The sequence below is a fragment of the Diaporthe amygdali genome (assembly GCF_026229845.1).
Source record: "Diaporthe amygdali strain CAA958 chromosome Unknown NODE_34_length_500367_cov_65_467389, whole genome shotgun sequence".
NCBI classification, from domain to species: domain Eukaryota; kingdom Fungi; phylum Ascomycota; class Sordariomycetes; order Diaporthales; family Diaporthaceae; genus Diaporthe; species Diaporthe amygdali.
In genome coordinates, this window is record NW_026517054.1 from 454,498 (window position 1) to 471,150 (window position 16,653).

A 16,653-nucleotide genomic window follows, 5' to 3' on the forward strand; every position below is an offset into this window, starting at 1 on the left:
GGTCTATGGTTTGACGCTGGAAGCAATGGCATGTAAAAATGTCAATGCAATTGTTTTATGGGCTATTTTGCATATAGCACAGCTAGTCCTCGCCCTCGCCCTCGCTCTCTGAATCATGCACCATCCCATCCAAGGCCTCGACCTCTGCTCCCAGAAGCGGCGCTCTCTCGCCGACCTTCCTACTCAGGGACGAGCCGACACTTATGGCCAGAACACTCAGGCCGTGGACTACCGTGCTCCCGAGGACGACGAAGCATATGACAGGCCAGATGAGCTCCTTGGCTACGGTCTTGTCGTCGTAGGGCGGCCCAATTGGTGGTCGGGGATGGGGCAGCGGGTGCGAGGTGCCGGTCTCGAGGTGAGCCCTCGCCTCAATAGCCAAGAACAGCGCGCCGACGCCCATCGGCCCGATATGCCCACAGAACAGCGCCTCCTTGTACGTCTTGACGTCCGGGACGAGGCGCCCCGTTTGTAGGGCAAGCACGATAGGGAGCCGCCGGAGCAGCAGGACGAGCGCCAGGAACAGCATCAGACTGCCGACGCCGATGTGGCCGTCCAGCACATCTCCCGGCCGGGGCACGAACGAGGCCCAGGGGATCATCGCGCCGAAGTAGACGAACATGGACGAGTCGAGCACCAGGTCGACAACGCTCTTGAAGGAGGCCTCGCCTTGAACCTCCTCGCTCTTGCTCGAGAACCAGCCGTCGTGCGCGAAGCCGATGCCCGCGCCAAAGGCGACGAGGAAGTCGTCCAGCCCCAGAGTGCTCCCGATGCCGACGCACAGCACGGCCAGCAGGAAGTAGAAGGCGACGAGGCTGGGCCGGCTCGCGTAGCCCTTGCCCTCGGAGAAGCGCAGCAGGGCGTTAGCAACGCGGCCGAGGGCGTAGCCGATGGCGAGGCCCAGGGCGCACTGGTACAGGACGGTGACGAAGAACCAGCCGAGGACGGCGTCGCGGGCGGAGCGGGTCTCGAAGACGTACAGGCCGGCGTACAGGAAGGGGAAGCTGGCGCCGTCGTTGCAGGCGCTCTCGGCCGAGAGCAGGTTGCGGACGCGGCGCGGGACGCGGCTGCTGAAGCGCGAGCCGCCGAGCACGCTGGCGGCGAGCACGGGGTCGGTGGGCGACAGGCAGGCGCCGATGACGGCGGCGGTCGGCAGGCTGGTGCCGAAGACCAGGTAGGCGAGCAGGCTGGACGCGGCCCACGAGTAGGTCATGACGGGCCCCAGGAACCAGAGCACCGAGGCGCGGTGGCCGCCGCGCGAGAACCAGTGCGCCGGGAGCTCTATCCCGACGGCGAAGCACTGGACGCCCAGGATGACGCGGGTGAACTCCTGCGTGAAGACATCGTCTAAGCCCCAGTCACGGTGTGGGGACAGCACGTTGAGGAGGGAGGGCCCCAGGAGGATGCCGAAGAGCACGGCAAGAGGCGGCTCGGACAGGTGAAGGCGGTTCCGGATGAGCAGGGAGAACAGGGAGTAGGCGATCAGGAATATGGACAGGGTGAGGTAGGTGAGGTGAGGAGGAGTAGGTTCGAGTTGAGACCACATTGTTGAAATGTGTGTGTGTAAATGTGATGTTGTAGGGCTGTGGACTATGCGTGTAAGTGGGTATAGATGCGGCTCACCACCATGGTGAGAAGGTTGGCTTGGCTTCTTTTCTGTGAGGAACGAACGACAGGGATTTATTCATCATTCTTCCTGTGTTTCATACTTCATCAGAGTACCTGAGTAGACGTACAGTACGTACCCGACTAGGACGAGACATGACGTGTTGGGAGAATCTGGGGTAGCTGCGTGGCTCGAGGCTAGCCAATGTGCCGGCACAGCGATGATTCATTTCACCTAGACCTACCTAAAACAAGCCTTCCTGACTGGAAGACCAGGTTACCAAACAGGCTACTCTCGCTCCCTCCATTGGGCTGGTCGCTGGAGGTGCTGATGTACGATACGATGTTGATACGGATTTGATGCTTGTCACAAGCACCATTGAGAGGCGAGATTTCGTGACAGGGGGAAAGGGGCAGTCCACGGCTTAGTCATCACTTCGACCTCGAGATGGATTGCCCAACAGGATGCTGTTCATGATGAAGCCTCAATCTCGACCTCAACCTATCTTTTGCCTTGACAACTTCACATGTTGTAATGCAAAATCCGTCTGATCAAACGCATGCACATGCAATAGAACTGCGAACCTGCAATCCGGCCATGAGGCACACCCTCCTCAATAAATAGCTTCATACCCAGGCCTGCCATCATGGTATGTACCTACACCCTCCATCAGCAGGCATGATGCACATTCATCGACTGACACAACAGCCAGGCCAATTTCCCAAACCTGCGGAGGCTGTTCATAGAAGCCAGGAGTGACGACGAGGAGAGGGAGGTCTCGAGGAAAGCAGTCCGTTCATCCTGTGGCGTCCGCCAGCTTTTCCAGTTTGCTCTCATGATTGACACTCATCATGACGAACCGCGCTGACTCCCCACCAACCATCCAGTTCTACAACGCAGTGCTGTTCATGGGCTCCGTCGCCGTCTTCAGCCTGATAGCGCAGCGGATGAACGCGGGCAGATGAAGTGAAATGAGACAGAGAGGGGATTTTAGGGCTTGACGGTGTCAGAGTCACCTTGCACATACACAAACGCACACATGGTTCAAGACGTTGAGCTGCGCTGTGCCAGTCATTTCATTACAACATGGCCGTTGTAGTTGTACAAGCTTCAATCAAGAGAGAGATTGAAGCGGTGGCTGGCTAGTAGGTAAAAACAGAGAGGAAATCATCCCCCATCGGAAAACGTTAAGAGTCTTTGTGGACACGCCCCGCCCCCAAAGGCTGGACGACAGCGCCACCAAAAACTCCCTGATCAGCTCCAGTCCGCACGACCGATGCTCGCCCACACAGACAGACAACACAAGACACCTTTCAGTCGTCGTCACTGTCGTCGTCGCCCAAGAAAGCCAGCTCCGGCCTGACCTTCCTACTCCGCGAGCTGACCTTTGGCGCATCGCTGTCTTCCCCCTCCTCCCCGTCACCCTTGTCCTTGACCCCCTTATCAGCGTGCTTCTTATGCTCATCCTGTTCATTATCATCATCATCATCCCCACTATCCTCCCTCAAATTCTTCTTGGGCGCCGCAGACCTCCGGCCCCGCCGCCCTTCGACGCCCCAGAGGTCGTTCATCTGGTTGACCGCCTCCAGCTCGGCCGCCAGCTCGCGCTTCTCCTTGATCTCTCTTGCCCTGGCCTCGGAGAACCGTCCGTCCATGCCCACGTCTCGCAGCATTCCGCGCAGGTGCCGAATCTTGGCTTTGGCGTCGCTTCCGCAACCCTTCAGCTCGAACCCCCAGATCTTACGCACGCCACATTTGACCAGCTGCCCCTGCAGCTTCTTGATCTCGGCCTCGTCCGGGCTACCCTTCTCCGCCGCGGCACCCTTGGACAACGCAGTTGCCTTCTTGGCCGCTGGCTCCTTGGACTTGCGCTTCTTCTTTGCCGGCGGGTCGTCGTCGATCACCGAGGATAGCTCGCTGCTGTTGCCATCGTCATCCTCCACGGCCGCCTTGGTCTTCTTGGCGGGTGCTTCCTTCGACTTGCGCTTCTTCTTGGGAGGCGGAGGCTCGTCGTCAATCACCGAGGACAAGGGGCTACTATCGCCCTCGTCCTTGACGGCCACGGATGGCTTGGTTTCTTCCTCTTCGCTCTTGGGGGGCTCGGACAGGGGCGAGTCTTCCTTCTCGTCTGCCTCCTCTTTCACGGCCGTGGTCGAGACCTCTATTCCGTCGGCCACGATGGAGGATTTCTCATCTTCTTCGTCTGGCTCGGCAGCCTTTCGCTTGCGACCGCGCTGTGGTGCCTTGGCCTTCTTTTGTTGCCTCTTCTTGGGTTTGGCCTTCTCTTCCTCATATTTTTCGGATGCATCATCATCATTGTCTTCCTCTTCTTCTTCCTCGTCATCTTCTGGCGGTTCACTCAGCTCGGACTCTGATTCCGACTTGGCCTTTGGCGCGGCCTTCTTCTGTCTCTTCTTCGGGGCGGGCTTGGTCGCTTTGGGCTGTGCGCGCTTGGTGCCATTCTTCTGCGCCTTCTTTCCCTTGGGCTTCGGCGACGGCTCCTTATCCTCTACAGAAGGAGCCACCTGCGAAGACGCGGGCTCCCCGCTCTCCTCTTTTGCGACAAGCTCGTTCTGTGGGCACCGGGTTAGCTCCGGCGCAAAGCACACGCTTCAGGTTGGCAAGTAAAGATGGAATGGGTGACACACCACTTGGTTCTTGATGATCTCTTTCGACTTTGTCTTCCACTCGCCCTTGGCAAAGAACCCGTCCTCGAGGTCATGCTTCTTCTCGCATTTGGTCCGCACGGTATTGACGGAGAGGTCTTCACGGCTGGGGCCGGAAAAGAGCTCCTTGACCGTGGCAACTAGGGACGCCTCGAGGTCTTTGTCTTCCATGTTCTGTGTATGTTTTCTGTGATCAAGCCAACCAAAGTTCCTGGTATCCAATGTGCAAGGTAGTATCTGCCCTGCTCAAGGCTCAAGGCTGTCGGCGCGAAAGACGAGCTCCAATTGAGCTGGGACCAACTGAGCGCGCGGGAGCTCAGGGTGGTGAGGGAGTGCAGGGGAGACAAATGTCACAGGACTATGCCGTCATTGATCCAATTGAACATACAATCACCACCAAGAACAAGGGCAGAAAAGAATCAATTGATCATGTCGCGTCCTAGGTGTTGTGGGGTGTTTGGGTGACGCGCCGGGGCAGATCGACAGCCAAAGTGGGGCTTTGTTTCCTCTCCAGCTTGGGGACTGGGGAGCTCGGCATTAAATCAAGGCAATGTGGCCCGTGCTCATCGAAGCAGGGAGTGGGTTGGTGGCCCTACGTGCCTACATGGTGGGCTGGCGGCACGGTCGACTCCGTCCCTGGTTCCGTCAGAATGGGATGCATCCCAGACGGTACGAAGATACCTAGGTACTTAGTAGAACCAGTCCCGTCCACCGTTGCACACATGCTCCTCCGTATCTCCTTGATGCACCACCCACGACCACCCTACAGAGATATCCATAGATGGACGTACATAGAGTCACCAATTAGGTCATTTTCTTTCCAATCTTACACAGGACCAGAGCACATATGTTTAACAAAAAAAAATAGAAATCTGCCTCGGCGTTATCTCGATCCACGGTCGTGCCCATGGGTCCTAGTCCTTTCCAGCGTCTGCCTTCAGCGACACGATCCGATTCAGAACGATATGCTCGGCGGTACTGTCACTGTCAATTGCCTGAAATGTTGCTCGTTAGCCGACAGCCGGTAATGAAATCAACATTGGTGGAAGTTCCTTACAAAGTATCCTACTCGCATAGCCTGGAACCTGATGCTCTCGGGTGTGTCGAGTTCGATGGTCTGTCCCCTGCCAGCTTCTCTGGGCCATGGCCCTGACCGACGGATCTTCTCGAATCCAGCTTCGATCATGGCAGAGTGATATACTGTTTCACCGTGGGGATCTACATCTTGGAGAAAGCCCCCCGGCGCAGCGTTAGGGTCATCAGACTTGAAGAGACGACCGTGGACCCGGACTTCAACCTTTGCTGACCCTTCCGGAACCCATTGGATATATGCCTTGGGTCTGCCGGCAGCACTGTCCAGGACGGCTCGTATCTCACTCACCTGACCCGCGCCGTCTTTGGTAAAGGTCGTCACGGTGATGGGCGAGGGGAACTTCAGGAGCCCAACCGTCCTCCCCGGCGCAAGGCGGAAGAATTTGTCGTCAGCGACCTCCCTGAAATCCGACCTGTCAACGTACACGGTCCGCGTCAGCCGCAGTGCACGGCTCCCCATGCTCGGGTCCCTCGTCGAGAACGGAACCTCGATCTCCGTCGCCGCGAGCCCCTCGACCCCGTCAATGACCAGAGGGACGGGGTCTAGGACGAGCATCAGGCGCGGGACAGACGCCTCCAGGAACCGGCGGACCGACTGCTCGAAGCGTGCCGTCTGCGTGGTAGTCTTGGCCGTCGTCACGCCCAGCTCGTTGATGAAGGCCAGGATTGCCCCCGGGGGGACGCCCCTGCGGCGGAGGGCGACCAGAGTGTAGAGGCGTGGGTCGTCCCGGCCTCGGACGATTTTCTTTTCGACCAGCTCGTTAACCGCGCGTTTGCTCATCACCGTGTTGTCAATATTGAAACGGCCTGACGGTGCATATGTCAGTCACCCGTGAGACCTACAGCTTGTGCCACTTCACAAGGAAGGGGAAAAGAGGGGGGGGGGGGTTGACTTACCGAATTCGCGCTGTATTGGCTCGTAGACGCCCAGTGTGCGATTGAGCCACTCGTAGCTCTCCCTGGAGCGGAAGAACTCCGTCGTGCAGAGGCTGTGTGTGATCCCCTCGAAGCTGTCACACAGGCAGTGCGCAAAGTCATACGTCGGGTAGATCTTCCACCTGTCCTTTGTGCGGTGGTGATGTGCTTTGCAGGGAATCCTGTATGCAACAAGGTCCCACATCTGCGGGTTCGGATTCTCGATGTCCTGCTTCATGCGCAGAAATGCTTCCTGGTGCTTGTACACGCCATCTCTCATGTCGCGGAACTTTCGTAAGTTGTTGGCAGCATCTTGCTCGGCGTGCTCACAGCGATACCGAGGCCCTTCCTTGCCGTCTTTCCCTCCCCTCTGCTTCTTGGTCTCCGCCGGGTCGCAGTGGCAGACGTAAGCTTTGCCAAGCTGGATCAAGTTCTCTGCCATTTCGTATAGCCTCTGGAAATGGTCGCTGGTGTAGGTCACGGCTGATGGCTCAAAGCCTGCATAATTAAATTAGCACTTCAGTGTATTCTTCATCAGCATCGATGATGGCTCGAAAGGGGTGTCAGGCAAACCTAGCCATTTAATGATCTGCTCTATGGCAACGAAGTACTTCTCTTCCTCCTTTCCGGGATTCGTGTCATCAAATCTAGGCTCAATCAACACAAATCACTACACAACAGGTCGACTTTTTCCCACCTGAGAATCTGCCCAGACATCAAATGTCAGTCAATGGTATAAGGGAGCACCAGCACGGGAGGGATACAAACAGCCCTGCCATTATGAAAGCGGGCAAAGCCGAAGTTGACAGCAATCGCTTTCACGTGGCCAAGATGTAGGTAGCCATTGGGCTCCGGAGGGAACCTCGTGACCACCTCCCGACTCGCCCGCTCCTTGTACACATCCGCCAGCCAGCCCTGCCTGAACATCGCGTCTAGATCAAGAAGACCCGGCTCCTGAGCTGGCGCTGGACTGGGCTCGTGGTTTTGGTCTGCAGCGGTCTCTCTCGTGCGGGCTGCCGCCACTGCCTTTTTGGCCCGCTTCTGGGCTCTTTTCTTGAATTCGTTCTTCGAAATCATCTCCCCCGTCTCTTCGTCGAGCTGGAGCTTAGACGTGGCTTCCGTGGCTTGGTCGGCCATTGCGTCCAGTCTGGCTGTGATGCGTAATCTACAGATGCGTTGGGATTGGCTGGGCCAGCAAGCTTCAGTGTTGCTGGCTAGCAAAACACCGGCTGAGTAACTTGATATGTTTATATCTGTATGTAGTTACAGTATGTAGCGCCGGTGAGTCACCACGGTCAACCTGTTGGGTTGGAGGAGGGCTGCAGTCAGATGACATTAATCCTTGTATCTCATTTGACATCAGCCCTCGGGTTTGAGGGAACACTCCGCGACTTGCTTGGCGATTAGCGACTCTGCGACTGACTGCCTAATATAAGTCTCTTGATATCTTTCTTCTTGATAAATCATTTCTTAAGTGTCTTAATCCCCATGTAATGATTAGACCGAATGAACGGATTTGTATTCAGATGGTATTCCAGGTGATAAGAACATGTAACAATGATTTATAACACTAGAGCGCAGTTAGTCGCATACCCTGCGCTTGTGCATGCATGTTGGCTGCGTGCGCCCAATCTTAGGACGCAACCAACGGTTGTATTGTAGTGGATCGACATTAATGGATGGAAACGAAGGATTTCACCGCAACGCCCATGGGAAGTACCAGTACAGGTGGTGTTGTTTTGTTCCCAGCCGCCTTTGGGGCTGTGCGCGTCTTCGGAAGATGTTCGGTAGTAGGTACATTTCTGCAGCTCTGCGGCTCAGCACTGGTCGGCGGTCGCTACGACGATGATAGTTTCGTTGGTTGTTGGTTCTGGATCCGCTACCTGCCCGTATCGGCAAATATTGGTGAGCAAGTAAACTTGTACTCCCAGCTGAGATCGCACCGGAAGTGGATACTTGCACTGCACGATGTCCAGGAAAGGCTCCTGTACTATCAAAGTACATGCGCCCACGTACAAAAATAGAGCCAAGTTCTCTGTATGTGACTACACTCTTTAGGGAGACGTTTAACACAGGTGGACATGACATCTGACACTTGCACTCTGGAGTTGTGCGAGTGGTACCTACTGCCTAGTCAGGCGTTAAATCGGCGTGGTAATACAGGTGGGCCTTGGCCCGCCTGCCTAGGTGCCTGGGTGGAGGATGTGCGATTTTCAGATACGCCCTCTGTTCAAACCCCTATTGCTTGTCACCACAAGCCTGTGCGTTTGTTATCTGATTCTATCCATGTCCGGGTGGGTCAGCGCCGCCCTAGCATATGTGACAGTGTACCCCACGGTAAAGACCACCCACCTACATTTTCAACCTTAATGTTTTTGCACAAACTCATTAGCAAGCGGAAGCCGCACCAACTTTAGAAAACATCACATCATCGCCATGTCGGGCCAAGTCACCTCTTCGGACCTCAGTCCTGTCATCATAACAGGTGGTTGTGGGTTCGTTGGCTCTCATTTGGCTGAAGGCCTCCTCGCAGAGAATCCCAATTGCCAAATCCACATCATTGATTTAAACTCTGCGAGGAACCAAGTTCAGGGTGCTCATTACCACACTTGCGATATCACATCTTCTGTGGACGTAGAGTCCTTCTTTGTTGAGATCAAGCCCCAGACTGTCTTCCACGTCGCATCTCCAGACCCGTTGGTTCTGAACCCAGCTCGATTCCGCAGCGTAAATGTCGACGGTACAAGAAATCTGTTAGATGCGGCTAAAAAGACAAAATCTGTAAAGGCCTTTGTCTATACCTCATCGTCCTCGGTCATCCACGACAATATCAGCGAATTGATCGACGCCGACGAATTGTTACCAGTCCTTCGATACCCAATTCAGAAACGTGTATATACTTTGACTAAGGTCGAGGCCGAAGACGAAATCTTTGCAGCAAACCGTCAGAATGGAAACTCTTCTATGATGACAGTATCCATTCGTCCCGCTACTGTGTTTGGAGCGCGTGATTTTGGTTTCCTGGGCAAAGTCATTGCTCAAGCCCGAGCTGGAAAAGCGAATTTACAGATTGGGCCCGGAAAGAATTACTACGATGTTACCTATATCTCCAATCTCGTGGATGCTCATCTCCTCGCTGCGCATGCTCTGATCGACGCGTACGGAAAGGCTGCTCCGCCTTCTGAGAAGCGGATTGACGGCCAAGCCTTTATCATCACCAACGATGAGCCAGTCCTTTTTTGGGACTTTCAGCGGGCCGTTGCTGCAGCCATTGGCATGTCTGTTAAGCAGGAAGACATCAAAGTTGTTCCTTACTGGGTTGCTATGCTGGCAGCTACAGTGAGCGAGTGGAGCACTTGGATCTTTTCCTTTGGCAAGAAGCAGGCTCCTATTACCAGGGAAGCCGTCCACCTGAGTACCATTACACGAACCCTCAAGTGTGACAAGGCCAAGCGAATCCTCGGCTACAAGCCGAAGGTGGGTGTATACGAAGGGCTCGAGGAATCTAGCAAGTGGTTCGTTGAGGAAGCGAAGAGGACTGAAATGGCGAAGAAGATAGTCTGAGCACGGCGAGAATTCAGTTTTGATTCATAGCTATGCTCTTGAAATGCCATGAATATACGTTGCATCTTTTAAGTACAATACCGTTAACACTCCAGGGTCCTACGGAGTACTGGGATACGTCTCACCGTTCTCGTGCTCTGATCTCGAGATACTATGGTGTCGTACCGACTGAATTATTTCCTGTCAAGTGCTCGTGGATGATGGGCATGTCCGGCATTTCTCCGGCGAGACATCTTGGCTGTGTGTTGAATGTTTGCAGGACGGATAATATTGAGCTTATCTTCTCCAATCTGCTTATCACACCTATGCCGGTCTCTTAAACCTGCCTTTTTTGTTAATATATGACAGGTCACGGCAGTGTCCCACCCGTTATGACACCATACTTCGTTGTTGAGCATTTACAAGGTTACTACTTTCTCCATCATACCATTAACCTCCGAAGGGCGAAATTATCCACTTGCTGTAGCTTCTTCTTTCTAATCGTGAACTTCACAATGGTCCAGCGAATCTCACGAGGCGCCGGCCTCCAGTCTTTCGTTGAGGCCATTGAACGAGATGGATGTGTTGTGGTGCAAGACTTTACCGACCTCGCATCGATCGAAGCAGCGAACAGAGAAGTCCAGCCGTATCTCGACGCCTCACTCACTGAAGCGGGCAGTACGGTTGGTGCCTTGAACGGAGGGACTGCTACATGCACTAGACTGGTCGGCCGAAGCCAGACAGTCCGAGACAAGTTCTTCTCGGATCCCCTTTACCAGGTGCGCTCGGAAACTTGACTTGCTCTATGGCCATTCAAGTTGTCACTTACAAGCCTTCTTCAACAGAGCCTTGCCGATCACTTCATTGGCCTCGAAACCAAGATTTGGTATGGCGATGAGACCAAGGTTCAACGGTCTGATCCTCTTCTCTCTATCTCTATTACCATGTCCTCGCAACCTGGCTGTAAAGCACAAAAGCTTCACCGCGACGACAAAAACCACCATGCCAAGCATGTCAAGGCGACCAAGTATTCCAAAGGCCGTGACATGCTTCTGGGGCTGTTTGTTCCCGGATGTGACACATTCGAAGCAAATGGCGCAACTCGCATCATTCCCGGATCCCACCTCTGGGGCGATGAGCAGCCAGATTTCGGGCCGGACGGAATGAAAGGAGTCGAGAATGCCGAGCTGAAAGTCGGAGAGGCTTTTGTCATGCTAGGGAGTCTCTATCACGGCGCTGGGCAATATTCCCTGCCGAGTGGATGTCGCACAGTGCACATCATGTTTATGTGCAGTGGCGTTCATCGTCAGGAGGTAAACCCCTTACTACGTGCCTCAGACTAATAATGAAACGTAGAGCATGCTAACAACGCGTCTCAAGGAAATTCCGTTCCTCAGCTATCCAATTGAAGATGTCAAGACGTACTCGAAGCTTGTGCAGGATCGTTTGGGTTGGAAGCAGTCTGAACCTAATCTTGGCTGGGTCGATTTGAAGTCACCAGAATTCTTACTTCAACAGGGACCTCGGGAAACATGAAGACTTAGTAAATAGTCTACGTCCTATCTACGACGATGCCTTGAGCCTGGCTCTATGCGATGAACATATTGTGGTAATGCGAGTGCCTCCTGTTGAGCAAGTCCTACCATGTTCATCCGCGACCAAAGCATCACACCCGAAACAAGTCATGAACATGTCATAAGTCACGCCCCAGGGACAAATTTTAGGAAGTAATGTATGATGAATCTATGGCCCATGCCTAGCTAAGTGAGCCAAGCCAACAACAGCAAGCAGACTGAGCAAGCCTCGTAATATCCTCCACCCTGTGTGGAAAGTACAGACAGGTGGTAATGACGCCTCATTACTCTTAATTAACTCCCCCCTTCCGTCAATCCTTCCATTCCATGATGACAATTCCATCAAAATGCTGCCAAGTTCCAGAACGCCAGCCAGCAACCAGAGACCGATGCAGACAATTGTTCCCCAAATGCAAACAACCCCTCCAAAGTCCTGGGTAAATACAATTGCCATTCGCCTATCGAAGACCGAACGCCTGCCTGCCTGCCTCTAGTGTCGTATTCCTGTAGACTTTGCGCGTTTGTTTCTCTTGTCTTTGGTCGTTCTTATTACTACAACTCTGCAGTTGGCTTCAGTGTGGTGCTTGCGCAAGCCCGTGGTCCAACGGTGATATATCGTCGCTTCCGGTTGGTAGTCGTGGGTGTTGGATGCTCGACCAAATCCGAGCGTGCCTTGTTGTACTTCCTGGTGGACACCATCGAAACAACTTGTCCAAACCCTCACGTTTTACGGTTGCTTCGCGCGAATGACTTGCTGCAGCATGTCGACCGCCGTCCCTTCAGTATTCGCGTTTGCTCGATTCCTCAAGTCAAAGCGAGGTTCATGTTGAAGCCGTCCTAAGAGTTCATGATACCTGCGCCGAGCCCAGCGGAGAGTGAAGGCACAGAGGCGTTCGGGCCAACCAGCCCAGACAAAAGGCCGTAAGATCCAGCCGCGTTGCCGTTGGTGCCACTGTTCGACTTAGATGCCGCGAGCTGTTGAGCCTTCTGCTCACGCTCGGCCTTCTCGCGGTCCAACTGCTGCTTCTCGGCCTTGGTGATTCGAGGCTTGCGGGTTGTCGTGCCGCCGCGGGATCCGGGTCCTCCACCACGTCCTCTACCACCCTCACCTCGTCCTCTTCCGCCGCGGGAACCAGGGCCGCCACCACGTCCGCGACCTCGCTTAGCAGGCCCCTCACTGCGCAAGAAAAAATAAGTCAGTAAGCCCGAAGAGTAAGAGCCCAAGGGACAATAGCACTATGACATACCGCTCAGGAGCCTTCGGAAGCTCTTGCACCAATGGACCGCTGTACACAAAGAATCCGTCCTGGACAGCCGCAGCCTGTTCCTCCCACAAGAGTTCCGAATCATCAACAAAGTCATCGCCGCGGTCGTATTCGTCCTCGCGCCAGTTTCGCTTCTTGCGTTTCGGCTTCTCAGGCGCAGCAGCGTCAGCACCACTCGTCAGGCCGCCGTTATTACCCATTCCGCCCATCTCAATATTGCTGTTCTCGTCCTCGCTCGCATTGAATTCGGGGTCCTCTTCCTCCGCAGAGTCGCGGCCAGATTGCTGTCTTTCCAAAGCGGCAGAGGCGGCGGCAATGCGAGCCTTGCGGTCACGATTGGCTGCCTCACGTGGGTGCAGAGCGTCCCAGCCGTACTTGCTCTCGGCGAGGCGCATGAAGTTGACATACTTGTTGCCCTCGCCATTAAGCGGAATGTGCAAGATGATCGAAGGGGCCTCCTTTTCTTCGCCGGGAGCAACCTTTCCAAAGTCGAGGATAGACCGATCGTTCGAAGTACCGGGCAGTGGAGCAAGGTCTGGTAGCGCGTTCTTCAGGCTACCCATCTTGGGAGAAGAAGACGAAGAAGAGACAGGCTTCTTCTCTTTCCGAGTCTGAGCGACGACAGTCGCAACTTTCTTGGATGGAGCGGGCATGGTAGCAGAGGCTGACACCCCAGCGCTGGCCGGCGCGGTGGGCTTATATGGCTCGGCCTTGGGCGGTTCCTTTGGCGGTTGGGGCATCATTGGAGGTGGTCCAGGCTTTTTTATCTCAACCGTGGACGACTTGGGAGCAGGACCGGACATAGGCGGAGGGTCCTTGCGCACTTGGTTCGATGGCGAAGGCGGCAGAGACGAGGGGTCCTGGAAGCGGCCCTGCGTAGTGCTGTGGAAGGAGGAATGTGCTTGTGTAGGTGAGACGACCTTAGAATTAGATGGTGGCGGGGCATCGATCAAGCTTGAAATAGATGGAGATGCGCTGGCGCGGTTTGTCATTTGGGCAGGACCGCGAGGTGAGGCCAAGGAAGAAGTTCCGTAGGGGTCGCGGGTGACCATTGTCTCTCTGACAGGGTCATAGCTAGAAGACCGCACAGGATCAAAGGCCATGCGCACTGGGGCAGGCGGGGCGGGAAGGGGTGGGGGAGAGTCGCGGTTCAACAAGGACGACATGAAAGAGGGACCACCCTCGCGCTTTGGGATCTTTGCCGGGTTGGACTGCTGGTTGGGGGTGTTGTTGCTGCTGCTGCTGGGCGTGGCTGCAGCTGCTGGACGTGAATCCAGATCCATGCGCATCGGACTGGCCTCAGTTGCCTGCTGGTGCGGATTCGGCACCGAGCTGGCTGAGGCGGCAGAGGGCTGGCCAGCATCGGCAATCTCCTGCGTGGCAGCAATCTTGCGCTTTCGCTGGATGGGAGGGGCATTGGGATCTCTAGGCTTCCGAGGCTTTCGGACCTTTGCAGCTTCAGCGACTGGCGTGCCATCAGGGTTGACCTTTGGCTTGACGGTGCTGCCGGGCTTTCGACCGGGCTTCTTCCTTGGCAGACCGGCGGCGGTCAGTGGCACATCGGGCGGAGGGGGCGCAGGGGGTGCCACCACTCCAAACCGGGGCCCTGAAGCTGTGTCGACAACAATCTCGTCCATTTCGATGTTGGCCCTGCCCACGTTGAGGCGGGAGGGTGAGGAGGGGTTGCTGATGGAGCTGGCTGGGGGTGACGAGAGAGAGGTGGGTGAGGAGCTCATCGCACCGCGGCCTTGCAATGCCATAAGTGCCGTCCAAGTCTTAGGCAGCTGCCTTCAACTGGGGGACAGTCGCCGAAAGCCTCTCTGTGGTGAGTGGCAGTAAGAGAGTTGTGTCGATACCTTCAACAGGGAATATTGTAGATGGTGGGTTTTGTGGTCCACGGAAAAGGAAGGTCGGCGAGTGTTCTCAAAAACTAAGTACAGGGAAAGACAGACAGACACAAGTGCAGGGATGCTGTATGATGTATGCTGTATTCTGCCTGCTGTCTGCTGTCTGACAAGAGTAAAAGATAAAACCTTTGGTCGCAGGTCAATTCAATGGGCGGCAATCAATGTTTCTTTTGGGACAAGTTGACCACAATAGGAAACAAGGATCGTTGTGAGTACAGTCGCTAACAGCAATGGCGATATTCCAGGGTGCGGATGGCGGGGGTGAATTGTTAGGCGGTGACCGGGTGCAACGGGATTAGGCTGAGGAGAAGGTGTGTCGCGCGGTTGTCGGCTAGGCTTGGCTAGCGGGCGGTGGAGAAGGGGCAGTCTGAATAACCTCACAAAACACAGCCGCAGGATTATCGACACGTTTTGGGGCGGGTGCACGACTCTTGCAGCGGCGAAAAAAGTGGCAGACCGGGGTCAAGGGTGCAAATGGAGGGCGGAAAAGAAATGAGGGAATTGAGAGGATTCAAATGATGGTATTTTTGAAGAGTCAATCGGATGGCGCAGGGTCGTTTTGGATGGATTTGCGAGTTCAACACCAAAGGGCGGTGGTGAGGTGTTGTGTGTAGAAAGTGGGAGAGGATGAGGAAACTGGGAATGCGGGCGGCAGGAGGGTGTTGGTACGAGATTGGAGATGGTTACGTTTTGGTCGGGAACATCAAATTGGATTTTTGGGAGGGATCAAAAGGGCAGGGGAAAATCGGGGCCCTGGCCACCATCAGACAGAGTCGGGATAGAGGCAACGAACGAGAAAATGTTATTAAACGCGAGTTAAAGCCAAACCACACCAAGGCAGGGCAGGGCAGGGCAAGGCAAGGCGAGGGAAAGGAAAGGGAAGGCAAGGCAAGGCAAAGCAAGCCGGACCGGACCAGACCAGACCAAACCACCAGGGCAAACGAGACTAGAGAGGATGATGGGACAGAGACGGGGGGCCAGAGTAAGAGAGAGAGAGAGCGTGAGACTCCAGACCCCATGAGGGCGGGGGGTGGGAACAGTACAGAACAGGAACGAGAGAATGAGTGGGAATGGGGACGTCCAGCTGTTCGGAAGGACGGCCCAAGGGTAAGGGGGACGAGGATGAGGGCAACAGGAAGGCGAAGGCAAAACCACCAAGGCGAACGAACAAGAGAGGATGGATGGTCGGTCGGGATAGGGACTGATGGGTTGGGATGGGGTGGGATGGGATGGGATGGATCATCAGGGCTCTCTCTCACTTGTCTCTCTCTCTCTCTCTCTCTCTCACCTGTCCATCACAGTCACACCCAGAACCAACCCGAGGAAGGGCTGGCTGGGCGGGCATGAACGAACTAGCTGGACGGTGACGGTGGGATCAGGAAGAATGAATAAAACACCAGGCCCAGGACCGAGATGCGACAAGCGACAGCATCTCTGGGGAGTCTGATGAGGGAGATTGCAGATGCAGGACGCAAGACGCATACTGTTACCGCACGCAGAGATGCAGATGGCCGGCAGCGAGCTTGGACCACCACCACCATCATCACCACCAAGATGGCCATCATCACTAGCTCATCACCATCCATTCACCGTTTAGATAGAGACCTATTCGTCTGATGTGTGTGTGCGAACGCTTAGGCGGCGAGGAGGTTGCATTGCCAGCCGGCGACTGCCTCGAAGCACGGTCCAAGCAGATTCCAGATCCAGCCTCCGACAGGAAAGGGGACACGGGGGCTACCCTAGGTGCCTAAGTCGTGGACTGGGGGGCAGATGGGCTGCGTGGGCAGGAGAGCATGGCACATGATTGAGAAACTTTGACGGGAACGGGAGCGAACTAGGGGAGCTGTGCATTGCTGGCATGGCATTGCATGCTGGCTGTGGCTTGTTTGGAAAGGATGACAGGGGGGAGGGAGGAGTGAGTGACTGAGTGAGTGACTTGACTTTTGGGGGTGGGGTACCTCAAGTGTCCTGATCTGGAAGGGGGGTATCCACGCAAAATAGTGCAGGGCAGGGCCAGACCACACAGAGGAGGGAGGCACGACAGAGGTACAAGTGCCGAGGAGGGAAAGAGTAACAGGGCGGAAT

General features: G+C 55.2%; 6 protein-coding genes across 6 annotated transcripts; 2 read left to right on the forward strand and 4 right to left on the reverse strand.

The window, feature by feature from the left end:
* Positions 1-82: 82 nt before the first annotated feature.
* On the reverse strand, positions 83-1,546 carry J7T55_005550 (uncharacterized protein; the record flags this gene model as incomplete). The annotated part of the gene is made up of 1 exon (XM_053133051.1): positions 83-1,546. One exon carries the CDS (start codon positions 1,544-1,546, stop codon positions 83-85), a length of 1,464 nt encoding a protein of 487 aa, XP_052989165.1.
* Positions 1,547-2,919: 1,373 nt separating this feature from the next.
* Positions 2,920-4,443, reverse strand: J7T55_005551 (uncharacterized protein; the record flags this gene model as incomplete). Its single annotated transcript, XM_053133053.1, has 2 exons — positions 2,920-4,179; positions 4,255-4,443. The coding sequence occupies 2 exons, from the start codon at positions 4,441-4,443 to the stop codon at positions 2,920-2,922; spliced, it is 1,449 nt and encodes a 482-aa protein (XP_052989166.1).
* Positions 4,444-5,186: 743 nt separating this feature from the next.
* J7T55_005552 (Glutaminyl-tRNA synthetase) lies at positions 5,187-7,416 on the reverse strand (the record flags this gene model as incomplete). Its single annotated transcript, XM_053133054.1, has 4 exons — positions 5,187-5,267; positions 5,342-6,171; positions 6,262-6,777; positions 7,044-7,416. 4 exons carry the CDS (start codon positions 7,414-7,416, stop codon positions 5,187-5,189), a joined length of 1,800 nt encoding a protein of 599 aa, XP_052989167.1.
* Positions 7,417-8,715: 1,299 nt separating this feature from the next.
* On the forward strand, positions 8,716-9,843 carry J7T55_005553 (uncharacterized protein; the record flags this gene model as incomplete). Its single annotated transcript, XM_053133055.1, has 1 exon — positions 8,716-9,843. One exon carries the CDS (start codon positions 8,716-8,718, stop codon positions 9,841-9,843), a length of 1,128 nt encoding a protein of 375 aa, XP_052989168.1.
* A 494-nt stretch (positions 9,844-10,337) lies between these two features.
* On the forward strand, positions 10,338-11,358 carry J7T55_005554 (dioxygenase swnH1; the record flags this gene model as incomplete). The annotated part of the gene is made up of 3 exons (XM_053133056.1): positions 10,338-10,601; positions 10,668-11,135; positions 11,203-11,358. The coding sequence occupies 3 exons, from the start codon at positions 10,338-10,340 to the stop codon at positions 11,356-11,358; spliced, it is 888 nt and encodes a 295-aa protein (XP_052989169.1).
* Positions 11,359-12,233: 875 nt separating this feature from the next.
* On the reverse strand, positions 12,234-14,397 carry J7T55_005555 (histone promoter control 2; the record flags this gene model as incomplete). Its single annotated transcript, XM_053133057.1, has 2 exons — positions 12,234-12,573; positions 12,644-14,397. The coding sequence occupies 2 exons, from the start codon at positions 14,395-14,397 to the stop codon at positions 12,234-12,236; spliced, it is 2,094 nt and encodes a 697-aa protein (XP_052989170.1).
* Positions 14,398-16,653: the final 2,256 nt, after the last annotated feature.